Source organism: Lynx canadensis, chromosome D4 (genome assembly GCF_007474595.2).
Source record: "Lynx canadensis isolate LIC74 chromosome D4, mLynCan4.pri.v2, whole genome shotgun sequence".
NCBI classification, from domain to species: Eukaryota; Metazoa; Chordata; class Mammalia; order Carnivora; family Felidae; genus Lynx; species Lynx canadensis.
In genome coordinates this window covers 83,799,792-83,825,816 of record NC_044315.2, presented here as the reverse complement: position 1 = coordinate 83,825,816, position 26,025 = coordinate 83,799,792, and the positions used below count along the sequence as shown (strand labels likewise).

At 51.0% G+C, this 26,025-nt stretch overlaps 2 protein-coding genes across 3 annotated transcripts in view; one reads left to right on the top strand and one right to left on the bottom strand.

The window, feature by feature from the left end:
* Nucleotides 1-12,771, top strand: part of GOLGA1 (golgin A1) — a 49,304-nt gene extending 36,533 nt beyond the window's left edge. Inside the window, exons 16-24 of one of the 2 annotated variants that reach the window (XR_003964058.1) lie at nucleotides 2,434-2,523; nucleotides 3,366-3,468; nucleotides 3,573-3,733; nucleotides 4,171-4,314; nucleotides 8,067-8,126; nucleotides 8,726-8,896; nucleotides 9,430-9,516; nucleotides 10,539-10,692; nucleotides 10,777-12,771. Coding sequence is in view for 1 of the 2 variants with exons in the window: in XM_030292745.2 (XP_030148605.1) it covers nucleotides 2,434-2,523; nucleotides 3,366-3,468; nucleotides 3,573-3,733; nucleotides 4,171-4,314; nucleotides 8,067-8,126; nucleotides 8,726-8,896; nucleotides 9,430-9,516; nucleotides 10,539-10,619 (897 nt within the window). In the remaining variant the exon portion in view is untranslated. Of the gene's footprint in view, nucleotides 1-2,433; nucleotides 2,524-3,365; nucleotides 3,469-3,572; nucleotides 3,734-4,170; nucleotides 4,315-8,066; nucleotides 8,127-8,725; nucleotides 8,897-9,429; nucleotides 9,517-10,538 lie in introns of both variants that reach the window. The other variant, XM_030292745.2, reaches the window with a different exon arrangement.
* Nucleotides 12,772-14,056: 1,285 nt separating this feature from the next.
* On the bottom strand, nucleotides 14,057-21,677 carry ARPC5L (actin related protein 2/3 complex subunit 5 like). The gene is made up of 4 exons (XM_030293521.1): nucleotides 21,403-21,677; nucleotides 17,024-17,096; nucleotides 15,904-16,080; nucleotides 14,057-14,613 (listed from the first exon to the last, which is right to left on the bottom strand). Exons 1-4 carry the CDS (start codon nucleotides 21,549-21,551, stop codon nucleotides 14,551-14,553), a joined length of 462 nt encoding a protein of 153 aa, XP_030149381.1. The 5' UTR covers nucleotides 21,552-21,677; the 3' UTR covers nucleotides 14,057-14,550.
* Nucleotides 21,678-26,025: the final 4,348 nt, after the last annotated feature.

Genomic DNA, 26,025 nt, shown 5'->3' with positions numbered 1-26,025 from the left:
ATGTAGAATCGTGGCAAAGCAGAGGATGAAAGGGGCAGTGGGGCCGATAGGCGGGAATAAAAACTGGCGCACACAGGCTGTTTAGAAGTGTGGTTAATTTTCAAGTGTTTGCAGAATGTTCTCGATCTTGGATTTCTAGTTTAATACTATTATGATCAGATCATACACTAAATGATTTCAGCCCTTTGATGTTTACTGAGGTTTGTTTTATGGCCCAGCCTGTCATACAGAGTCTATTTTGGTAAATGTTTCAGTGCGCTGCTGCTGTGAGGGGAAAGCATTCTGTAAATGCTAATTAGATCAAGTTGGGTGATGGTGTTGTCCAAATCTTTTATGTTTTCTGATGTTTCTTTTTTGTCTCCTTGTTCCATCAGTTAGTAAGAGTGATGTGTTAAATCTTCAACTGTGATCACAGATTTGTCTCTCTCTTTAATCCTGCCGGTTGTCAGTCTTTGCCTCAAGTGTTTTGAAGCACTATTTTTAGGTGCATACCTATTTAGACTGCTGTCAGGGAACACACTCCTAGGTGCGGGGAGCTGCCACACGTGGGTAGCCTGGTGGCTCCTGCGGCCAACCCAGACTGTGCCGGGCAACCTCGAATCCCACAGTCCTGGGTTGCATGCGGCTCTGGCGGTAGCAGACTTCAGAGCCACATAGACCCCGTTCTGTGTGCCAGCCTAGCCCCTCACTGGCTGACTCTTGAGGGAGTCTAGTTTCCCTTTTTTCAAAAGTGAAGATAATAACCCTTGACCTCGAGAGGATTGCCCCGAGGCTCGAGCGTGACGGTGGATAAAAAGTATCCCATGCAGTTCCTGGCATGGAGGTGCTTTGAGTCTCTGGTTCCTGCCCTGACCTGCTTTCCTGCCTCGCGCTCTGTCTGCTGGCCGTCCTCTTAGACACCAGCAGTCCGAGCTCTTCTAAACCTCCCCGGAAAAGCCTTCTGCCACCTGCCGCTTGGACTCACAGGGCCACGTTTCCGTAGCTGCTTCTCCTGTATCAACACTGCCTCCCCCGATGAGGGGTATTGTCTGGCGCAGCGCGGGCTCCTGCCTTTTGAATTCAGACGCTGGGTTTCCTCATCTCTACTAGAGATGGACTCAAAGAAAGGTCAATTCTGACAACTCCACAGTAGGAGCCAGAATTCCCCTGGCCAGGAGGCTGGCGTCTCCTTCCATCAACTCACTTGTACGGACACAAATTGAAAGGTGTCATAGGGGAGTTGAGTAGCTCCCAGAACCAGAAAGACTTGTCCGACTGGAACTTGGGGGTGGGGGGCGCCTCAGGTCTCTTTCCTTCCTGCATCATGCTGTTTCTTGCCCTGTCAGTTACCCAGACGCTTGGCCTTGCTTTTCCCCACGATACAGATGGCGGCCTTCAAATCGGGTGGTCATCACAGCAGCAGCTCCAAGCTGGTGACATGCCAGCTTAGGAAAGAGGGCTTCTCCTTGGCTTATCAAAAAGGCTTCTGATGTAAGAAGGGATTCTGATTGGTCCATCTTAGGTGACAGAGCCACCCCTTGAACAAATCAGTTTGGCCGGGGGGGCTGCAGTACTTCAGTTGGCCAGGCCTGAGTCCCATGCTTCTCCTTGTAGCCGCAACATGGGCAGCCCTCCAGAACTGCAGGGTGGAAGTGGGGAATAGCAGTGATGAGGCTCTTATCCCCCAAAACGGTGTGATCTGGGGTAGACACAAACCACAGATGTCCCTGACCAGAATGTAGGCACCTGAGAAGTCTAGGGGTTGATCGGTGAGCACGGCATTCTTCTCCGGGAAGAGGACCGATGTGTCTGTCTGTCAGGAGGTGGTTCCTGTGCTGTGGGGCAGGCCAGGGAGGCAGCCCGGCTCCATGTAGAAAATTTTCTGGGTGGTACAGCCTAACATCCAGAGGCTTGGCTCTAAGCTCAGATGCTGGCTTCAGACCTGGCAATGCCACTTACTAGCTGTGGGACCAGAGCATTTTTCTCTTATAAAATGGATAATTTTGATGAGTCTGTGGCATTTTGCCCTGCCCTATTTAATTCAGTAATTGCTGATTATTTTTCCCATAATTGGGTTGTTCCGGTCCACTAGTCCATTCACATGGCCTGAGAATCTTCCTTCCTATTCTGTGTTGATTTCATCAGACCAGCTCTTCTCTTGGAGTTCTGGGTCCCCTAACCGTGGCCCGAGGACTGGCTGGTGTGCCCATGGGATCCCCGAGCCTCGGCGGTTTGCCCTTGTGCGGAGAGGTCGGTGGGTCGTACACCAGGACAGCTCTCAGAGGCATACAGACGGCACCGCAGCGAGAGGGCAGTCCAGGGCCCTCGGGCAGCAGGAAGAAAATCTGTAGGATGGAGGATGGCATTCCCCCAGTGGGCGGCACATAACGTGCAGTGAAACACCCGTGAGAGGCGTTTGGGGGCTCAGTGTCCCACCCATTTTCTGGATTGTAGGAAGAGTGGAGCCAAAGAGAAATTGTGAGTGTCGCAATGGCTCAAGCCCTGGAGGAGGTGCGGAAGCAGAGGGAAGAGTTCCAGCAACAGGTAGGCCCCGTTTGACCCTGAGGCACGGGCCAAAGGGTGGTGTGTTCCAGCCTCGGGCAGGACCAGCCTGCCTCCCCGTGTGTCCCCCTCCAGGGGCTGGACACAGGTGTCAGGAATGCCAGGAACTGTGTGATTGATGACCCTGAGGTCTCTAGGAAGGTGGGAGAAAAACGTCATAAAGAAATCCTCACCCCACGGGATGGCCTTTTTGGATGTCTGATGGCCGGTTACTGTTGTAAACCTTACCTGGGGAAAAGCCCGCATCCAGGTGCCTCCTGGGCTCTGACTCTGTGAGGGGCATCGCTGCCCACAGGCCCCGGAGAACGCAGTACAGCTGAGCCCTCAGCGAGAAGGGTGGGCAAAGCTTCCTTTCAAGACAGACTCAGCATCGGGCCCCAGACCTTGTAGGGAATGGACTCTAGGCCTTCGGTGAGTCCTAAACATAAATTCCAGTCTCAGTTGCATCTGCAAAACTTTAGGATAATTACACCTTTCAGATCATAATGAGGTCATGTGTATCAAATCCTAGGCATGTCACAGGTACTCAGGACACGGAAGTCATGGTTATGACAGCTTGGGGAAGGCTGGGCAGAACAACCACATCTATGGTAGGCCCGCTAGTGGTAGGCTGGGGGGGTGGGGGGCGGGCGGCCTGTGCAGGGCCCTGGCCCCAGAATTGTGCTATGTCCGTAGGAGTAGAGGGTAGCCTATGGTTTGTTCGAGGCTATAGACTTCAGGGAGGGATTCCTGGGGGACCCTGGGTAGCGGAAAAGTGGAGATTTCTTTTGGGGGAGATGCGGTTACTGCTGCCGGCCTTCTCTTATGTTGGCTTTTCTGTCCAGGCTGCTAACCTCACAGCTGTAGTAGATGAGAAGGAACAGAGTCTGCAGGAAAAAGCTGAAGTGATTCTCCAGAAAGAGCAGGAAATTTTCCAACTGAAGAAAGGTGAGGAGTCCGCCCCTGCCGAGCCCTCTCACCTGCTCCCACCCAGTACCCCTGCCCTGAAGTGGCCAGCAGGAGTCACTGGTGCTCCCCTCTGCCCGGCCTAGGTCACGACTCTGCCCTGTTGCAAATGCACCAGCTTCAGAGCGAGCTGGAAGCCCTGCAGAGCCTCAGGGCGGAGGAGTCCGAGGCTGCCGCGGGGTTCGACGACGTGCTGAGACTGGCCGTCCCGGAGCAGGGGTTGACACGCTCAGTTCCCGAGCCTCACGTAAGTCCCCATCTGAGCCGCAGGCCAGTGTGACGGCAGCAGGACGGGGCTGCCTGCCGTAGTTTGCCAGTAGGAGGCGGTGGGAAGAGGGGAGGAGAGCTGGCGCTCACTAGCTGCGGGATGTTGGGCAGGTCACCTCCCTTTCTTTAAAGTAGGGGTGCCTACCTGACTAGGAGCTCGTGGGTATTGAGGAGCCCGTCGGATGTGGCGCCACGTGTCCGTGTTCAGTAGAGCCCTTTCCTTCCAAGCACGCTCGCTGCACGGAAAGCTGCCTGTCCCCCTGGAAGGCGCTGGACAGGATCTCTACAGCCCAGGTTTGGTTCCTGGCCAGCTAGCTGCCTGTTCCGGCACATCAGCCCGCACCTTTGGAACCAGTCTGGGCCCCTTTCCCCATGGACCTGTGGCTTAGCTTGACCATTGCCTTGTCCATCCTGTAGGCGGCCTCGAGGGCCACGCAGGACCCCGCGTACCAGCTTCCGGCTGCAGAGGGAATCCCAAATGGTGAGGTGGGGGCTGTGGACCTAGGGCAGCTGCAGAAGGAAAAACAGGACTTGGAGCAGCAACTCGTGGAGAAAAACAAGGTGAGAGTGCACTTTACCTCAGCTGTTGATCTCCCCGCCCTCTCCCTGTTCTGGGCCTAAAACCGTTCGGTCCCTTGTCCGAGAGTTTGGCTGATGCCCCCGGGCCCCTCTTGGGAGAGATCTTACCTCTTCACCAGAAGGGCTTCTTCCTGGACTTCCACCTGTGCAGTCTTCCTTTCACACCTCCCCCACGCTTGAGATAATGTCCAGAGTATTTGCGCTCAGGCAGTAGTGAGGCCAGATGTCACAGGTGCTGCTGTCACCAGCTGGGTCATATTGGACCCATCACCTTACCTCTCACTTCCTTTCTATGGCTGTGAAATGACCCAGTGACGCCTGTCTTCTAGCGGTTTTACTGGCAGGGGAGGGCATTGGGGTATGAAATGAAAGTTTGTTAGCTGTCCTGTGAAATTTCGCGTATTTGGTAGAGGCTTAATAAATGTCCCCATTCAACCACTCCTCAGGCCCCTGCACCTGCAAGTGCAGGGTCTCCTTTGATCCTGGTTTCCAAGTGCGCTGGGAAGTTAAGGGTGCTGGCTGGTCACTGCTCTGGCCTCCAAAGTGTGATTGTGGGTGTGTATTTTTTTAAATCTATAACAAAAGGAAAAAATGCTCATTCTCACTTACACATGTGCATTTAATCTTACTGTGAAATGTAAACTACAGAAAAGCGCACAAACTCCCTGTGCCCAGGACCCAGCCCTCAGACCTCCTCTCTAAGTGGCATTCACTCCCTCAGAGTCCTGCCTCTACTGCCCACTTTGGGCGCCCACATCCTTATCTCAAGGCCAGACGGCTCCCTGGAGCTCTAGATTGTGTCTGTCTCCGTGGCAGTGTCTACAAGGCATCTGCGTAAACTGTCCAAAACCCAACTTCACATTCACCATGCTGCCTAATGGGGTCTGCTCTTGTCTCAGTAAACGTAAAAAGTAAAAATCTCAGTATCATTCTCAACGCCCTTGTTTCTTACACAAGCAACATCCAAACCATTAACAAATCCTTCTGGCTCTCCCTTCAGACTATACCCCAATGGGCTGCATCTCATCCCCACCACTGCTGCCACCGTAGGTGGGGTTACCATTTCTTCCCTGCAGGCTGGTGTTGGGCTTCTAATGGTTTCCCTGTCACCACCTCTGTACCAGCCCTCTGATGACTTCCCCTGTCTCTGTAAATATAAGCCACATCCTTGCAGTGGCCCACAAAGCCCTGTGTGGTTTGGCCCCTTAGTACCTTTGTACTGCACCCCCTCTTAGCCACATTGGCCTTGCCTTTCTGTGACTGTCAAGCACCCTCCCGCCGCAGGACCTTTGTACTTGCTGAGCCTTCTGTCTGGAATATCCTTCCTATAATCCCCTCACTTCCTTTGTGATGTCATTTTGTTAAGGAGGGCCCCCCTCCACCTCCCCACCCCCCTCCCCACTATGCTTGGCAGCCCTCACCATCACCACCAGAACGTCCTGTCCCCTAACCAGGCCTCTTAATACCTTCTTATGTAATGTACGGTCACTGACATTTTCTCCTCCTGAGAGCAGATATTTTTCATTTTTTTCTTTCTTTTTTTTTTTTCAACGTTTATTTATTTTTTGGGGGGACAGAGAGAGACAGAGCATGAACAGGGGAGGGGCAGAAAGAGAGGGAGACACAGAATCGGAAACAGGCTCCAGGCTCTGAGCCATCAGCCCAGAGCCCGACGCGGGGCTCGAACTCCCGGACCGCGAGATCGTGACCTGGCTGAAGTCGGACGCTTAACCGACTGCGCCACCCAGGCGCCCCACTTTTTTTTTTTTTTTAAATGTTTATTTGTTGGGGTGCCTGGGTGGCGCAGTCGGTTGAGCATCCGACTTTGGCTCAGGTCACAATTTCACGACTCATGAGTTTGGGCCTCATGTCAGGCTCTGTGCTGACAGCTCAGAGCCTGGAGCCCCCTTGGATTCTGTTTCCACCTCTCTCTGCCCCTCCCCCACTCATGCTCTGTCTCTCTCAAATAGAAGTAAACATTTAAAAAAATTAAACTTAATGTTTATTTATTTTGAGAGAAAGCAAGAGACAAAGAGAACAAGCACACGGGGGAGGGGGAGAGAGAATCCAAGCGGGCTCTGTGCTCATTGCGGAGTCTGACGTGGGACTCGATCTCACAACCGTGAGATCATGACCTGAGCAGAGATTAAGAGTTGGATGCTTAACCAACTGAACCACCCACGTGCCCCTGAGCATTTTTCTTCTTTTGCTTCTTGCTTTTCCCCAGCCTCTAGGACAGCGTCTGCCTGTAGTAGGGATTTAATCAGTATTTGTTAGATGAGTTAATCAGTGAACCAAAATCCTAGAAAATCAGGTAAAATTTAAAATACATAAAATAGCAAATGTACTTTTGGGTGAATGCCAGCCTCGTGGTCAGCCAAGAGAATACAGATTGAAACAACACATTATCATTTATAAAATGGGATGTGTTGGAGGCCATTTAATGTGCTTGACGGGAGCTGGGTCTGTGGTAGAGCCATCTCAGTCCTGCGGAGAGACTGGACACACGTTGGAGAAAGGGAAGCTGCTATTACTGCCGTGTTCAAAAATGGAGGCTCAGCGCCGCCCTAAGGCATGGGCCATCCCCTCGAGTTACTGTCACATTAGAAGTTAAAATTAAGGGGGCACCTAGTTGGCTCAGTAGGTGGTGCACACGACTCTTGCTCTCAGGGTCATGAGTTCAAGCCCCACGTTGGGCACAGAGCCTACTTAAAAAAAAAAAAAGAAGTTAGGGAAACCGTGGAAAGCTATGAAAACTGTGATAAATGAAAAACACGCACTATTCACAATTCCAGCTACTTGGTGCAAGATCAGTGACTCAGACCTGAAGGTCACAGGAAAGACTAAGTTTGTGAGACTTTGGAGAAATGTTTAATGTTTTTTCCTGTATTGCTCATTATACAGTAAATTTTTTCATTGGGAAAACAGATTAGCCTTTTTAGTGATTAACGGAGTGTGTAATAAATTACACTTAAAGCTCAATGCTAATTAAACTAAAAATAAAATAAAATAGAGAAGTACAGAAAAACCATGACCATTTACACTGTTCCACATAAGCATTGAAAATGGTATTTCCATGGGGCGCCTGGGTGGCGCAGTCGGTTAAGCGTCCGACTTCAGCCAGGTCACGATCTCGCGGTCCGGGAGTTCGAGCCCCGCGTCGGGCTCTGGGCTGATGGCTCAGAGCCTGGAGCCTGTTTCCGATTCTGTGTCTCCCTCTCTCTCTGCCCCTCCCCCGTTCATGCTCTGTCTCTCTCTGTCCCAAAAATAAATAAAAAACGTTGAAAAAAAAAAATTAAAAAAAAAGAAAATGGTATTTCCGGAGCAGTGGTGAGGGATCATAGCACGTAAATCTCATTCTGAAGGACAAGTCTGCTGTACAGAGGTGTTTCCAGACGCAGGCACCTGAAGCAGTCCTGAGGGCTGAGCCCGTGGGGAGGCCGGGGCAGCCCTGGGGCACGAGCGCTCCACAGAGGGTATGTGACAGCTTCAGTGGCCCTTGTGGGGCCTGGAGAGCATGTGCGTGCAGAGCAGCGAGAAGGAGGGAAGAGGGCCCCGGGCAGGAGGCACACAGGTGTGACAACACGAGCCCCTCAGGAGACGGGACAGTGTCTTATAACAGGTGTATAGGGTCCCAAGGGGGTGGCTGGCTGTTCTGTTGTCCTTGGCACCTTAAAGATGGTGGAATGTGCATGTAACAGATGGCTTTTTGCGGGGGGTGGGTTTTGTCTCAGACCATAAAGCAGATGCAGCAGAGGATGCTGGAACTCAAAAAGACTCTCCAGAAGGAACTGGTAAGTTCCCCTCTTCTCCCCACTGCCTGTGCCCTTCCTGGCTCTCTGGCCCTCCCGGGTTCCCTCACCGCTTGACAATGCTCTCCCCCCACTGGTTGATTGCGAGAGGTCCCTGGGAAGCCAGATGTTGGCTGGTGGGACGGTAGCCCTGCCAGCTCGAACCTGTCTCTGAAAAGTAACTGTGTGACTCGGGGCACGTGCGGTTCTTCTCCAAGCCCTTCTGTGGGCTGAGAAGTCAGCGACCTGTGCGCCAGGTGAGCAGCAGAGCGCCAGGCCCAGACAGGAGAGCGGCACCTCTGCCCAGTTTGGGGTGCTCGCCGCCCCACAGACATCCTGACACCGGGACGGGGATCGTCCAAACTTCCCCAGACAACCCCCTCCTTCCTCTCGGGCCGCCCCGTCTGCCGGGATGGGGCGGGGGGGGGGGTGGCTGAGCCTCCTTCAGGCACTTCCTTCCCAGTGGGGGCCCTTTCACCCTACTGTGGTGCAGGTGAGGCCAAGGAACGGCGGGTGAGCACAGCTCAAGCCGGGTGACTCTCCGGGTGATTTCAGACCTGTCTTGAGGGCTTTGGCACAGCATCTTTCCATTGGGTTTTTAGAAAATCAGACCCGACAGTGAGCTCTTTGAGGTCCGAGAGAAGCCTGGCCCCGAGATGCCCAACATGGCTCCTTCCGTCACGAATAATGCTGACCTGACTGATGCCCGCGAGATCAACTTTGAGTACCTTAAACACGTGGTTTTAAAATTCATGTCCTGTCGAGAGTCTGAGGTAAAGGGTTTCTGAGTTGCCTTTTGGGTCCTGAGCGTCTGGTTCCTTTGTCCAAGCCTCGTGTGGCTTCCCACCAAGTACATTGCTTTCTTCCTCTCCCGCGTTCCCATTTGGCCACCAGTGTGGACACGTAACGGTTATTTCTCCAGCTGGCACTGACCTGCTGACGGTGCAGCCGGCAGGTGGGGGCCAAGAAGGGAGTCCACTCCGGGGAGGCCGCGCGGGTTGGAGGCTGAGGCTGCCGTCCGGGAACGGTCTGCCCCGCACTCCCGCATCCTGCTGAAGGGCAGGGTGGCTGCCGTGGATGTCCTGGGGATCTTGCCGGTTCCCAGAGGAAAAGATGGAGGGGAGAAAAGTCTGTCGCTGTCGTCAGACCCGAGGAAGCCCAACGTCCCCCTCCACGTGGTCCTTGCTAACCCGTGGGGAGCACACACCGGGAAGAGACCCAGGGAGTGCTCCAGTTAAGCCCCCTGATCCTCCCCCACCGTCCACCACCCCAGGGCCCACGGCAGCGAAACTCAACTTTGTTTCAGGCTTTCCACCTTATAAAAGCTGTGTCAGTGTTGCTGAACTTCTCACAAGAGGAAGAGAACATGCTCAAAGAAACCCTGGAGTATAAGGTAGGGTTCCCTGGCCTGCTGTCTGGTTCTTAGGAACTAGCTAGTAATCCCAGCACTGGCGGGTGAGCCCATCCACAGCTGCATCATCCGCCGAGAAAGTGCTGCGGGATAGTGGACTCCTGTTGGGCCGTATTTACTGAGGACGTGCTTTGTGCACACGTGTCTACGCGGTACCCACCGACAGGCCTTATGTTTCCACCGCGCTTTCACTGATGTCATTAACGTCAACAGCCCCAGGTCTGGCCCAACGTCCAGATTTTTTTTTTAAATAAAATATTCAGGGGTGCCTGGGTGGCACAGTCGGTTAAGTGTCCGACTCTTGATCTTGGCTCAGGTCATGACCTCACAGTTCGTGAGTTCAAGCCCCACATCAGGCTCTGCACTGGCAGCGTGGAGCCTGCTTGGGATTCCGTCTCTCCTTCTCTCTGCCCCTCCTTCACTGTGCACACTCGCTTGCATGCTCGCTCGCTCGCTCTCAAAGAAAGAGAGAAAGAGAAAGAAAGAAAAAAGAAAGGAAGAAAGGGAGGGAGGGAGGAAGAAAAAGAGAAGAAAGAAACCTGGGTGGCTCAGTCGGTTGAGTGTCCAACTTCGGCTCGGGTCATGGTCTCACGGTTTGTGGGTTTGAGCACCATGTCGGGCTCTGTGCTGACAGCTCAGAGCCTGGAGCCTGCTTCAGAGTCTGTGTCTCCCTCTCTCTGCCCCCCACCCCTGCTCTTACTCTGTCTCTCTCAAAAAACAAATAATAAATACCAAAAAAGTTTACAAACTAAAAAATAAAATATTCAGAATTGATAGAACAAAGAAATATTTTCTGGAAGAATTAGGTACAATTCCACTACCTTGTTCTTGTCAACTCTGTTTCCTCCTGCTTCCCTCCCATACTTAGAATGGGCTCGGGGCCCCGTAGACGGGTTGCCACGTCCAGCATCTTCGCTGGGTGCTTGCGGGACAGGGAGGGGGCGCTTTCAGCTTCCTCTGCGCCTAGTCCCGATGCTCAGAAGCCCTCTCTGCTTCCAACGCAGATGTCGTGGTTTGGGTCCAAGCCAGCTCCCAAGGGCAGCATCCGGCCGTCCATCTCCAACCCTCGGATCCCGTGGTCCTAGGTGGAAATCCGGCAGATGGATCTCCATGCGATGACACTTTTTCTGTGAAAAGAACACTGACACACCAGTCTGGGTGGGTTTTTAATCACTGTAACCGCAGTATTTTGTACAAGCGTCAGAGCATTGTTTACAAGACTTAAGGCCCCCTTCCCGACAGACTGATCTGAAGCTCAGGAGGTGGCTGATCCTGTGTCATTGTGCTCACCAAACGGGAGGGTCCTGGCACTACCCGCGTTTCCACAGTGCTGCTACATTCCCAGCTCTGGCCAGCACCCGTCTGCACCTGAACCCTCTAACTGTTCACGTTAGCACTTGAAGCTGAAGCCGGCGGCATCGGGCAGAGAGGAGGCACCGGCCCACCACGGAGTGCTGACGCTGGACGGAAAGACAGCCCTTTGAAATGGTGCCCGGCAGGCCAGACCCACCTGCTTCTGCCACAGACAGCCAGCTTGTTGGGGGTGGCTTTTAAAAATTCCCCTTCCCCGTCAGCATGTTTGGGTTCAGATGAGTTAGACGAGGCTTTTTAACCCTTCCTCTCAAGAAAACATTATTTCACCCTGTTTGTCAGACCACCCAGAACTTCAGATGTGTACATCTTTAAGGTACTCTGGGGCCAGTGTGGATTAATGAATATGCAACTTTCTGACAGTATCTCATTTTCCTGAAGAAAACTAGCAGATATATTAAAAAAAAAAAAAAAAAAATCCTTAGCACCAAATACACTCAATTGCCTTTTTAATGAATGTACTTGTCTTGGATAGGTTGCTGGTAAACCATTTTAAACTATTTTTTATAGCTAAGATTCTTCGCTATTATAAACATGTCTCTGTATTATAAAATCCATTTAACTGGTGTTCTTAAAGGCAAATCAGAGCATCAAGAGGAAATTATTTCTAAGATTGGGAATCCTTTCCCTTTTTTAATTTCACCGCAGCATTCTGTGGTCTCTGCTTCCCTCTGAAGCAGTGGTGGTATTTCATTTGCTTTGCTCTTAATTCCGTGTTGTAAGACGGAGCAAATGCTAATCACACGTTCGCTACGGTTAAGGACAGCCTGGACAGTCTGCTCCGTTCGGAGGAAGCAGCAGCCGCCCCCGCCCCCCGCCCCCCTCCCGGTTCTTGACCAAAACATGGGAAGCGGTCTGCCTTGTACGTGGAGCTACCGTCTCTCTCCCTAACGCTGCCCCTGTATACTTAGGATGACACTACACCCATATATGGCATCCAGACGGCCCCAGACGGCTACAGTACTTGATGGCGTGCAGATGGCTCGGGTAGGGACCTTTAAAAACTCTATGGAATCTAAAGAGAAACTGTTGATTTCGTTTGACAAAAGTTTTACCGGCTAAATAAAATAAGTTAATAACTGGAGCTCCTAAAATTTATTGTCAGTTATTCAGTGTTTCTCAAAAATGCTTAGGGTTATAATCTATAATATCTATCTCACGGCGAAACACGGATTTGCAGAGTTAACCTAGTACATTTCCACAGACCTGGAAGTACCAAGCAAGGGCAGCGTCACCCTCATCCCAGCCAGGTTGTCTGCCACCCACTGGCCCATTCTCCAGTTACCTACCTCCTCCCGTGGCTCCTCCCTGCAGATGGCTTTCCCTCGTGGAGAATATATTTTCCACTTACCTGGTGGGGACACACAATAGGAATGCCTTCCGTTCTGTAATTTGGAGAACAGGTAACTTTTCTTAGCTTTTCCAGGAGACTCCCCAAGATTGGGTGGTCCAGGGCTCACCAGACGGCTACCACACGGCAGCGGGAGCCCCGTCCCACTCTGCCGTGGCCTCTCCAGCCCTTGAGCTGGTCTCACGCTGCCCCAGCCACGTCCCCGGCAGCTTTAGGTGTAGTTGTGGGACCCATCACTCGGCCTATACTTGCCTCGGGAGGATTCATTCTGATTAGGCTTTCCTCCTGCATGTTGAATTTCCTTCAGCTTTAAGAGGAAGAGTGGAGTAAATATTCTAAGTGATTTAATGCACTTTTACTTGTATAAAAAGTTCTGTGATAGACAGTATGTATAGCCCTTTATATGAGCATTGGATTTGGATTTCTCTCCGGTTGTAAATAGGAACTGTATTATCTAAGACTGCTGTAGAAAATTCATTTGTGGTGTCACTTTTTGATTAAAGCTCTTTAATCCAGATGCAACTACAGTGGGTTTTACTTGATAGTCTAATGAAATTTAGTACATCGTGTCTCATATTTAATACTTCAAGGCGAACTTCGAAGACTACAGTACAGAGCTTCCAGGTGGGAGCACAGAGATGTGGGGAGAGTGGCTTCCGTGTTGGTGAGCACAGAGATGTGGGGAGAATGGCACGCTCAGAGAGCATGGAAGCTCCATGCCCTTTCCCAAGTTCCCTATGCATCTCTTCCATCTGGCTGTTTCTGAGTATATCCTTTTATGCTAAACCAGCAACCTAGTAAGTAAAAAAGGGAAGGGGACTGCGGGGGCGGGGGGATGGCTATAGAGCCTTTCTTTCAGAATCTCCCCAGATTAGGTTTAAGTATATGTAATGAAACCTGCAGCCTAGTCCTACCTCCCAGAACAGTGGAGCTTCTGCAGAGGAATTGAAAGGATTGTGTCACTTTGGTCAATGTCTATCGACGAGGCCCACAGGACCAGGAAGAGCTTCAGAAATCTCAACGGGGTCCTTTAATAGAATGCAGACTGCAGTTACACGTGCTAAAAAGGCCAGAAAGACATCTTTGCTCTTCAAAGAAGCTGGCTGTTAGTGGTTATAGGGAACAAAATGTTCCTTTTGTATAGACTGATTGCTACCTGTTTCTGGCTTTTAATCCTTTAAAAGAACCTGTTTAATGGGGCGCCTGGGTGGCTCAGTTAGGCATCTGACTTCAGCTCAGGTCATGATCTCACAGTTTGTGAGTTGAAGCCCCACATCTGGCTCTCTGCTGTCAGCACAGAGCCCACTTCAGATCCTGTCTCCTCTCTTTGTCCCTCCACTGCTCGCTCGCTCTCTCAAAACAAAACAAAAAGGATAAAAGCAAAAAAACTTGTTTAAGAGTGTTCCTGCCACACAGCCCAAGTCAGAGTCAGGAGATGGTGACCGGGCCTTTCTGGGGCGCGCTCCCAAAAGATTCCAAGTGCAGTCACACAAACTAAAGACTTTGGAAGCCTAGACCAATTATTGAATGTTCGGCACTTTATTAAATTAAATAAGCTCCAAAATTACATACAAATCAAAAGGAGTAAAACCAATAAATAGTTATTCGGCAAAATCTCTCTCCACAGCAGCCAGCAGTGCCGAGCCCAGGCCTGAGGTCCTGCTGTGGCAAGAGGGCTGGACTGCCATGCTCACTCCCTGGGGACAGCGCCCCAGGGACACGCCCACCCCTCCACATCAGTTCTCATTCGTTTCCGTCCCATTCATTACTCATTTTACATACATGAAACACACCGCAAAGTACATACTAATAAGCCAAGAGCTTTATTGATGCAGCAGGCACTTTACAATGAACCCAAGAGAGCCCGTCTTCTCTGGGAAGACGGGATGTCTGTACAAACCCTTGAAGTTTTTACTACTTCAAAAAAACAAGCTCTCCCTTTTACCACAGCCCTTGGATCTGTACCTGCCCAAGTCGTCCCTCCCCCATTTTAAAGAGGCAGAGCACACAGGTACACCTGACCAACGCTGGCCAGCCACTCCAGGAGACAGTTACAATGTCAGTTCTGTGTTACTTGTGGACAAAGGCATAGACTATCAGATCCTGCAAAGGATTTAGGAAACAGACGATTTCTCCCTCCACCTTGAAAATAAAATACACTTCAGCTGATGCATGTCCTGAAATAGTTTAGCTGGGAGTTCCTAGGAAGATGGTCCATTGTCAATCCCTTCTTCATCAGCCTGTGCATCCAAAATTCTTCTCAAGGTAACATGAGTCCTTTTTTTTTTTTTTTTTTAAACAGTCTTTCTTGCTGTAAGAACTCTTATAATGGAGCCTAGTCCTCCTACTGCTAATGCCTGTGGGGGCAGGAAAAGGAAAGGAGTGAAATGAGACATGGCTGGCCACGTGGAAGCCTGGCTTGCCAGGGAAGAAGGGACCAAGCATTCCCAGACCTAGGTCCCACCGCGTCACGGACCCTCTCGAAAAAGGGTTCCTGCAACAGCACAGTTAAGGAGGTGACGAGAGAGCCCCCATTCTAGGCGTGGAGCCCTGTCCTGGAGCCAGGGGTCCCGAAGAGCTGCTAGCTCGAGACAGCAGAGCTGGGCTTGAGAACACTGTTACCAAGCACATACACAGCACAGCCCCCCAAGTTTCCCTTTTTGACAAGCTGTTTCCGGCCTGCCGGTACTGCCCTAGACGCTTAAATAGACACGAGCTCATTATAGCTGCCTCCCTGAGGCCTCCTTAGAAATGCCAGCAGGGCTCGGCACCAAGTTGCCTTAAAGGGACCAAAGGGCCTGGCCTCCCCACCACACAGAGGGCTTGCTCAGCTCCCGAGTACCAGAGCCACCCCCACCAAGCCCAGGAGTTCACCTCCCGACGGAGCAGGCACAGCACACCCCACAGCAGGACCAAAGGCCACCACCGCGGCACAGCACCAAGGCTGCCCAAGTGGCTGACCCCTCAAAACTTTTATGGAGAGTTTTAGATACCGTGTTGGTAATAGCCTGGTCTCCTATACTGACAAGCGAGCTTCCTGTAGCTCTACAGGGCAGGGGGACATTGGTACATAGGCAGGACACGGGCTAGATGAAACGGCTTGCTCTTCTAACGACCTGAACAAAGGACAGGCACAGCTTTTTATGCTTCAGGTGGATGAAGGCCCTGTTAAGTAAACATTCAGGTTTCTGCCACTGCCTTCTCTGGCCTAGCGAAGCTGCAGCACAGCAGGAAGCCCCTAGAGTTATCGAGGGGCTCAGCCTGCATCCTTAAGAGCCCCCCAACCGCCACCTCCGCCAATGCAAAGCAGCTGCCTCCACTAAAGTCTTATGAAGCTCCAGCTTCAAGCCTGCCTCCCTCCCACCTGGGACTCCCTGTCCCTTTTCCCATGCCAAGTCACCTGTCCCCACGACATGCCCGGCATAAATCAGCAGCTAAAGTAATTGCAATTACCAGAGACAGTGAACCCCTACCAAGTGCTTCCACGGGAGAAGTGATCAGATGTCCCAGGTTGCTTTAGGCGTGGCCCCTTATTATTATGACAATCAGACTGTCCTATGTTATTGTGGGAACTCTAGCCCGCGGATCTGAACCCTAGAACTGGGGCGAGTCCGTGAGCTGCCCGCATGAGCAGTGTGTTCACCTACCTTTTCATGCCATTGGAGTAACACCGCACTGCTGTTTTCTGTGGGCTTCTCAAACCCTTTATAAATGTACTTCATTAGCAAGTCAATGCCATTTCTGTCCAGTGACTGCACAGCCTGCTCAATTTCACTGCTCTTAAAATTTGTAAGCACTTTCAGCACCACGCCCTGGGCTCGTTCCTATAAAGGAAAGAGAAAGGGAGTGACACCCAGAGCCACAGCCCAGGCACATCCATGTCCTCCAAGACCGGCACAGAAATACCAAACCGAGTGGTCAGAACTCTTAGAAACACTGCCCAATTTCTAATTTGTCTGGGATGGTTAAAAACTAAGTGGGCTGAAATACCTTTATTGATTTAAATTTCAAGCATCGCTTATTCATGCTAATAAGTTATTCCACTCATTTTGGGGGAGTAAGTGGTTTGTCAGAGAGAAGCATACCTGCGAAGCCTCAGATTCCACAAGACCCTAACTGTGGAGATCTACTTTCTGAACAGGTGTACTAGGCTGCAGTTTCCCTCTGCGTTCACCCCAGTAACACAGAAGCCACTTCCCTCTGCCTGAGAGGTGTAGCCATTGATTACATCAAGATGCTGTGACAAGACAGCAAAACGCCAGCTTGAGAGAGACCCCTTTCCCTGGACCAAATTTTAGACAGCTTCTAAACAGCTGTGATGCAGTAAACACAAATGTATCTTCTCACCTTGTTTTTAAAAGGCAGGAAATTTTAAAAGCACTGAAAATACTTATGCAAATAAAGCCTATTCGATAACCTTTAAAGCAGAAACTGCTAAGTCCCATGTGGCAGGCTAATTTATAGTTTTGCTAAGCAGCAAGGGCTGGGCCGACTTCTCACCCCATGAGGCTCTGGGGAGAAGTGAATGTTTCTTTGGGGAGCTTTTACTATAAACACCGACAGCTTTGATGTCAGGAGTGCCAGCCAGGAGGCTTCCATGGAAGCACTGCCCAGTGCCAACCCACTCCCTTAGTAGATACTCACTGATGCTAACACTAAATAGATGCTGTCTGAAGCCCCGTGGAAGTCACGCTCAGCTGGGGACACGGACAACCACAACCCTGGTCCCAACACCACCCGGCAAAGCTGCAGCAGAGCCCCCTTTACCTTCACGGCCTGATTCTTGGTGTTGACGGGAGAGTTCCGCAAGGCTGCATGGAATGCCCGAAGCATGTCCCCTGTGCATCACCACCAGTTAAGGATGGCTAGGCTCAAGCATGTTCACACTTTTATTAATGAACTCATTTCAAAAACAGCTCAAGAGAGGAGTCAAGAGACATCCACATTCACCCACCTCCCACCGCAGCTTCCAGGTGGCCACAGCCCGTTCAGAGAGTAGCCTGTGGCTTTCCTGAGCCACAGAGAGTAGAGGACACCTCTGCCAACAGTGCAAGCCCCTCCTTCTGCCGCCCCCTAAAACACATTTGGACACTCCTTCCCTCCCTGGAAACAAGTGCCCTCTTGGGGTGACCTGCAGCAAAACCTGACGGAGCTTGCTTACAACTGCTTGGTCCTGGGCACCACGTCTGCCCCATCGGGTCCTGACAACAACAGTGCGCGGCTATCATTCTCATCTTCTCATTCTCAAAGAAGAATGAAGGCACAAACGGAGATCTCCTCTTAATCCAATGTTTTCTCAGTTAAACTGCTAAAGAAATTAAGATGTGCTAAAATTTCTATCTTCTAAGACCTACTTAGGTCTGTGAGGTCCCAGCTGCTACTAGGAGGGAGATTTATTAATCTAAAAGAAGCTTTTCCCCCAAATATCAGTTGATCCTCTCCCCTCCCCGCAACCTTAGTTGCAATCCTGACACCTTCTTTGCTGAGTTCCAAATATACCACACTCAAAAGAAAATGACAATCTGGGTTAGGTCCCCAAAGGTGACACCTATTTTAAACTGAATTACATCAGCCAACTTTCATTTCCTCATCTGAAACACTGGCTTCAGCCAAAAAGCTTCAAAAATAGAACAAGGAATGGCTTCTACCCAATCAGGTCTCTACTCCTGTTCATGCAGTGATACCTACGTGTGAACAGACAGAGACTCCGGAGCAACGCCTAGTCCCATCTTCCCTAGTGTGGGCTCCATCTTGACGGAGCTGGGCCCACACCACTCAGGAGCCACTCTGGCTGAGCTCCCCGGGCCCCTGCTGGGCCCTGATCCACCTTCCACAATGGACAGACGGCCCACCCCCTATATCTGTTGGCTTTGGAATTCCTTTCCCTCAGCCAAGCAAGGGCCAGTCTGGTACCAGCCACTGATAACTTCTACCTTAGAAAACAGTTCTGATTTGGCGTCCCAGAACAATGAGCAGAGTCTCAGAAGCTTAAAGAAATGTAGGCTGGCTCTCTTTGCTAACCAGCATGGCTAGCAAACAAAATCACTCAGGAGATGGATGGGGAAGGGCAGGGTAACTAGTCCCCAGGGACAAAAAGAGTCACCCTTTAGTTACCTCTGTAGTGCCGACCTACCAAGCATTCGCTATAGATGTTGATGGGTGGAGGGCCTTTAGCAGCTTGGGGAGTTCTGGGGAGGAGGGAGGGCACAGTATTTATCCAGCTGGCCTCAGGGCTCAGCTTAGAGAACAGGCTGGGGAATGCGCCCCCTTGTCTCCTTTAGATCAGGGCTCCTCGGGGCGCCTGGGTGGCGCCGTCGGTTAAGCGTCCGACTTCAGCCAGGTCACGATCTCGCGGTCCGTGAGTTCGAGCCCCGCGTCAGGCTCTGGGCTGATGGCTCAGAGCCTGGAGCCTGTTTCCCATTCTGTGTCTCCCTCTCTCTCTGCCCCTCGCCCGTTCATGCTCTGTCTCTCTCTGTCCCAAAAATAAATAAACGTTGAAAAAAAAAAAAATTTTAAAAAAAAGATCAGGGCTCCTCAACCACAGCATTAACATTCTAGACCACATGATTGATGTGAGGTCTGCCCTGTGCATCACACGATATTTAGCAGCATCCCTGGCTGCTACCCACTAGATCCCAGCAGGATTTCCAAGTTGTGATAATCAAAGTGTCTCCAAACAATGCCAAATTTCTTCAGGGGGAAGAAAGAGTGCAAAACTGCTCAAAACCATTGCTTTGGACCTGTTCCTGAGGACCAGAAAGTTCTTCAGTGAGGAAGAAAAGGAAGCAATACTTTAAAATCCTTATCCTGTACCAGGTGCTTTCACATGTCCTCTCATTACTGCTATCAACCCTCTGTGACAAGAATCATTATTCTCATTTGGAAGGCAATGGATTTGAAGCTCAGAAAAGGGAAATGACCTGCCCAGGGTCACAAAGTTAAGCTGTCCAGCCGGCCTTCAAACCCAAGGATGCCCAACTCCAAAGCCAAGCTCTTTCTCTAATCCCCTGCTGTCACTCTACCCACAGACCCAAGCTGCACGTCTAGGGCACTCGCTTTGTGCCCAGTGCTGTGAAGTTTTTTGCAATGTTGTTCCGTGATGCTCCCATGGAACCTGTAAGGCCAGCATGGTTCCCCTCCTTTTCACAGAAGAGGATGCTGAGGTTCAGAGAAGGTGCGAGGTCACATAGCTATAGCATGACAGAGTGAGGTTTGCATTGATACACAACCCATGTTCTTTCTATTTCATCTGCCTGATTCCCTACCATGACTCAATTCCCTATGCAGCAGTAGGACAGGCCTCCTCCTCCTCCTCCCTACATTTCCCCACTCCAATCAACCAACCTCTACCCCTTCCTCTGGACTTTGTTCTAAGACTCTTCTATTAGAAGCCTGTTCTATAGTTTAAACTCAGTAATATCACTATAAGTCCAATATCTGGCACATGATAGGGACTCAGTAAATACTAGTTCTCCTTCCTCCTCCTTCCCTGGGCCCCACATTTGCCAGGATTTCAGTTCTCATTGCTAACCTCCCTTTCCCCAATCCCAAGAGGTATACTGTCCATGGTAACAAGGTTTCTGACACAGCCACTAGTGGAGAAACTGCACCCACTGGATGTGCTAAACCTAGGCCTCCAAGCAGCCTCAAGAAACCTATCATTAGGGGCATAGCAAGAGAGGACTTTCAACAAGTCCCTGCAGCATCAGGACCAACACCTCAGATAACCAGACCTTGTTCTCCCCATCTGTAGATAGTTCTCGGCCACACGCCTGACCCTGGAGTCTTTTTGGCATTGCCTGCCCATGAGCCAGGTTCTGCATCAGAACGCAGAATCAATCTTCCCTCATGAGGGGTCCTTCTCATGACCCCGATTCACCAGTGGGGTAAACAGGGTGATCCTGATGGGGCAGGAAATACGAGTTTGAATCCCCACCTTTGAAAACACATTCCTGTTCAAACAAAGAAAGTCTGAAGGTTTTTGTTTCAAAGGCACGGTGGAGGAACACTGCAGGACTCCTCCCTAAGGTAGTCCACGGGCCTGACTTCCCAAGCTGAGTCAACTGATTAAACACTCAGAATCTGATTTATATACAGCATGAGCCTCCAACCCTGCCCTGGCAAGTGTGGGGGAGGGGCAGGCACTTCCTGTAACACCATTTGAATAAAGAAAAATCCTTCCTGTGAGAATAAGTCAGTTTCCTGTGCTCAAACTGCTAAGGGACCGAGCGGGCTGTGACAACCACCTCTATTTTTAATCTTGTTTTCTAAATGCTTGCTCCCTGTGGTCACAGGAATAGTCATTTCCAGTCATGAGGCTCTACTTTTACATTTCACTTCATACTGTCTGGTTTTTCTTAGCTCTAAACTACTAGTTTTTCCCACCGCTTCCTGCACAAGGCGGCTATTGCGGGTAGGAAGCCAAAACTCACTTGTTGAACGTGGCTGAGACCATCAAGGTCCACAGCTCAAGGTGTTCATAGGGAACTGAGGACAGGTGCAAAACAGTGGCATTAACCTGGAGGGTCAGATTGATTCTGGGGTCGGAGGTGACAATCTCTGACCTCAGGGCTGGGCTAGGGCTGCAGCCTTCGCTCCCCCTTGGGTCCCTTCTTCCCCACAGCCATCCACCCACCTATTTTCCTGTGGTGCTGCAATCCGGCCCAAGAGGACAGTGCCCAGGAGCCACCCAGGCTGCTCAATTACTCAGCGGGGGCTCACCTCTGCCCCTCCCTCCCATCAAGCTCGAGAATGGCCCCATTTCCTGCAAGGGAGGGACGGAGTGATAGGGAGCCCAAGCCACGGTCAGTCAGAGGGGATGAGGACACCGGGGGAGACGAGGGCAGGCCTCGCGGAGGAGTGCGGGGCCTGCGGGCGGCAGGCGAGTCGGGCGTGCCTCGGAGCCTGGCGAGCCGGCGGGTCCACCAGGGTCTAGGGGCCTCGTGGGGCCACGCTGCTGGGGGAACCTCCGAGGGCCGGAGCCCGGGTCGGAGGGAAGGCGGTGGGGGATACCGGGCTGAGGGAACCCGGTTCGAGGGGAGCCGCATCGGAAGGGACTTGGGAGACGGACCTCAGGGGCCCCGGGGTGAGAGGAGTAGGGAGGCCCGCCTGAGGGGAGCGCGGCCCGCCGCGCCGGTTAAGGATATTGCCGCAGAAGGCCGTCCACCTCGCTAGGGTCCGGGCCTGGCTCGGCCGCCGCCGCCGCCGCCTCCTCCTGCTCGTCCACGAATTTGTTCTCGTCAAACTCGTCGATGTCCACCCGACGGAAGCGCGAGGACAGCGTGTTCCGGGCCATGGCGGGGAGTCGGCGCCCGCTCAGCCGGCTCCTCTCCGGGTCCGACCTCGGCTCTACTCCGTTCGGCACCGGCTGAGGCTCGGGGGCGGGAAGCGGCCGCCGGGCGCCTCCTCCACCTCCTCCGCGCGCAGACGCCGCTGTCCGCCCACTTCCGGGCCGCGCCGGAACCGGAAGTGCCGGTGGGCGGGAGGGGCGGAGCCCTGTAGGAGACTGGCTGGAAGCGCTGGAGAATCCACCTTATAGTCGTTCCCACGGCCTTCAGCGGGACTTTCATCTTCGGGGAGCCCCAGTCCTGCTGTCTGAGTGGGCGCCCTGTCCCCACGCAGGTCCCAACATCGTGGACGCTATAACTGCGCTCCTTCTAAGGCTTCTCCTGAATCCGAAGAGCCCCTGGCCTTGGAAGGGGCCTGCGCGGCATAGTCGCGGACGCGGGGGGAGGGGGTTGCGGCACGGGGCCCTGAGGATAAGGCTCCTGGCTGTCCGGTGCTGGGCAGGCTTCTTTGAGAAAAAAACCTTCGAGCTGAGGGATGAGTAGTAGTTCTACCTCTGGAAGTGACGGAATGGGGGGGCAGGCGGGGAGGGGGATCCTAATTCTACAATCTTAGGAGCCTTGAACGCCACCACTTTGCTCGGAGGAAGTCGCCTCTGCTTTGTACATAGTGATTCTATTGTTAATTGGGAGACTTTACAGACGTTTAAAGTGTATCCAGAAGGCAGACAAGACAATGAAAATATTTGGACTAGGCAACCTCGGGTGTAGCAGTCACATTGGCCTGGTGGGTGGGAGGTGAGGGACATGATCCTGTGATCCCCATCCTGACAGGAAGGGCGAGGTCCTGGGGGCTGAGAAGCCGGTCCTGGCTGGAAAGGCATATTCTGATGGAAAGCTGAATCCCCAGAGTAAGAGATGGGGAAAGATGGGGCTAGGGGGACGTAGTGCGGAGTCAAGAATGACTTTGTGGTGCCAAGATTGAGTGGGCTGTTGGCTGAGGGATTCTGTTAACAGGCCTTAACCTTAGATTAAATTGGGTCTTTGTTTTCATAGAGTTGTACTTTTTTGTTGTTGTTTAAGATTTTAAGTAATCTCTTATGTGGGAAACAGGCAAAAGGAAATGTAGATAAATTTAAATTTCCTTATAACTTGCAGCCCATTAACAAATACTTGAGGCAGGCAAAGTACTACATTCTACCAGAAACCCAATTAATACTTTGCTGGAGGGTCAAACAACCTTAGCTTGACCACAGGTAGGTCTCCAGGATCCTGTGAGTCTCTTAGCATATGAAAATCCTTTCCAAAACTTCCCCTCGCCTTTACCTCCCCGAGCTCCCAAGTGTGTAATCAGTCACTCCTCGCAATCCCAGTGCAACTCTGCCTGCAGGTCCTGTCCCTGTGCTTTAATAAAACCACCTTTTTGCACTGAAGACATCTCAAGAATTCTTTCTTGGCTGTGGGCTCCAAAACCCAATACTTCAAACCACATTAATCTCTATACCCAGCGGGGGGCTGAAACTTAGAACCTGGAGATCAAGAGTTGCATGCTCTACTGACAGAGCCAGCCAGGCACCCCTAATTGCACTGTTTTTGATAAAGGTCAATAGTTCAAGAAGTATGACTCGTGTTTATTGTTTCAAATGCTTTTCATTGAACTGTGTCTATAGATAAAAAAATATTGCCAGACTATGATACTTCTTAATCTCAGGTGCTAAAGATCCAGACTCTTACACTGGGAAGTAAGTGCTGAATAAAAGTCTCAGAGGTCCTGGAAACAGGCAAAGCCCTCCTGCCTTTCAGCTCCATACCTTGAAAGGAATATTTGTGACCCAGGCAGGCCACGTGACAGCAGAAATTCATATCCCCAGAACAGCCTGGGGAGAAGGAACTTTAAGCCAGAAATGCCCATTTTAGGGGTGCCTGGGTGGCTCAGTCGGTCAAGCATCTGGCTCTTGATTTGGGCTCAAGCCATGATCTCACAAACTGTAAGATCAGATCAAGCCCCAAGTCAGGCTCTATGCTGACAGCTGGAACCTGCTTTGGATTCCCTTCCTCTCTCTCTGCCCCTCCCCACCTTGCACTCTCTCTCTCAAAAATAAATAAACCTTTTCTTAAATGCCTAATTTATATGTAAGGAAATAGCCCCCAAATAAACTGGTGACTGAAATAATGGCCCTGCTTATGACTGGATCTCCCAGGCAGGGAGTCAGAATTTAATAAATCTATACTATCCTGGCGCACCTGGGTGGTTCAGTTGGTTGAGCCGCTGACTTCAGCTCAGGCCATGTTCTCTCAGTTTGTGGGTTTGATCACCGCATGGAGCTCTGTGCTGACAGCTCAGATCCTGGAGCCTGCTTCAGATTCTGTGTCTCCCTCCCTCTCTGCTGCTTCCTTGCTTGCGCTCTGTCTCTCTTGCTTTCAAAAAATGAATAAACATTAAAAAAATTTTTTTAATCTATACTATGTCAGGGATGACTGCTGAGGGTATAAAACCATGCAGGGCCTCACAGTACCTTAGGTAAAGTGGTCAGGAGAGATTTCTCTGAGGAGGTGACACATCAGAGACCTGAAGGAAGTGAAGGAGGAAGCCAAGCAAAGGCCCAGAGACAGGGCAGGTGTGGCATATTCCGGAAACAGGTCGTACTGGGGCACAAGAGTGAGAAGAGACGGAAGCAGGAGAGGTTTTGTAGGCTGAGGGAAGGACGTGGTCAAAGTCATGGGACAACACTAGAGATTATGGGCAGTGACGTGATCTGACTTAAGCTTGAAAAGTGTCCCTCTAACAGCTGTATTGAGAATATATGGGAATAAGAGCTAGAGAAGTGACTTAAAAGGTGACACCAATGGGGGCGCCTGGGTGGCGCAGTCGGTTAAGCGTCCGACTTCAGCCAGGTCACGATCTCGCGGTCCGTGAGTTCGAGCCCCGCGTCGGGCTCTGGGCTGATGGCTCAGAGCCTGGAGCCTGTTTCCGATTCTGTGTCTCCCTCTCTCTCTGCCCCTCCCCCGTTCATGCTCTGTCTCTCTCTGTCCCAAAAATAAATAATAAAAAAAAAAAAAAAAAAAAAAGGTGACACCAACGGTCCAGGTGACAGGCAATGGTTAGCTCAGGCCAGACAGGTGCCAATAAGAGTCGTGGGAAGATGTTAGGTTATTGTGAAAGCAGAGGCTGCAGAATCTGCTGGTGTTTGGATGTGGCATGAAAGGAAACAAGGGAGTAACAGATGACTTCCAAGTTCAGAAAGATGCACATAATCATTATTTCTAAAAGACCTATAAGCATTTGGAAAATATGACAGCAAAGTCCCCTCGCACCATTCAACTTTCTTTCAAGACTAATCCATGCCAAGATTGCCTTCCGTCTGCCCTCTCTTCCTCATACCCATCTACTTCTTGGAAGCCGTGGTCTGTGCAAGGCTTATTAATTCATTCATCCAACAAGCATCCATGTGCTGGGCCTGGAGACTAGATAAACTAAATCAAGTGTCAGCCAAGTTTCTACCCAGAGGAAACTTACAGGCTGGTTGTGGAGACAGACTTATAACTTTTTTTTTTTTTTTTTTTTTTTTTGAGAGAAAGCGCGTGCGCCAGTACGGGAGGGGCAGAGGGAGAGCGAGGGAGGGAGAGAGAGAGAGAGAGAGAGAATCTCAGTATGGAACCGGAGGCAGGGCTCAATCTCAGGACCCTGAGATCATGGCCTCAGTTGAAATCAAGAGACGGTCGTTTAACTGACTGAGCCATCCTGACACCCCCTGGACCTGTAAACATTTTAGTTCAGTATATTTGGGGCTAAATAAAGGATTGCACAGAACGCTTGGGACATCAAGCACTTGGCTGGCTCAGTTGGAAGAGCATGACTCTTGATCTCAGGGTTGTGAGTTCAAGCTCCACATTGGGTTAACAATTGCTAGAAAATTAATTAATTAATTAATTAAATGACGACGAAGACAACGACTACAACAAAACAAAAACAGAAAGCTTGGGACACAAAAGGGAGATAATATACTAATTTAGTGAAAAGCTAAGGCTCATGGCTAGAACCCAATAAAGGGATGGAAGAAGCCTCCCTGGAACCTGACAGTAACAAGGGGGCAACCTGGCTTTAACTAGTGCTCTAAAAGGTGTTGGTTCATATTTGTACATGGCAATGGAGTGACACTGGAGTGATTCACGTTTGCTGGTTGGGGCAACTGCCTGGTCAGAAAGCCTGAGCACCTTCCCCGCTTTGTGAATTCTCCTTTAACTTTCAGGGTCCAACTCAAGTGTTCATTCCACAGGGAATATTAATGTCAATGATACTTTGAACGACTGTTGTGCATTAGATCTTGTGCTAAGAGTTTCTCGTGTTCGTAAGCCTCAAAAAATACCCATTTCACAGGTGAGAAAACTGAGACTCAGAAAGGGGAAGGGATCTGCCAAGAGTCCCAGCGAACAAAAAAAAAAAAAAAAAAAAAAAAAAAAAAAAGGGCCCTGAATGCTTTCCCT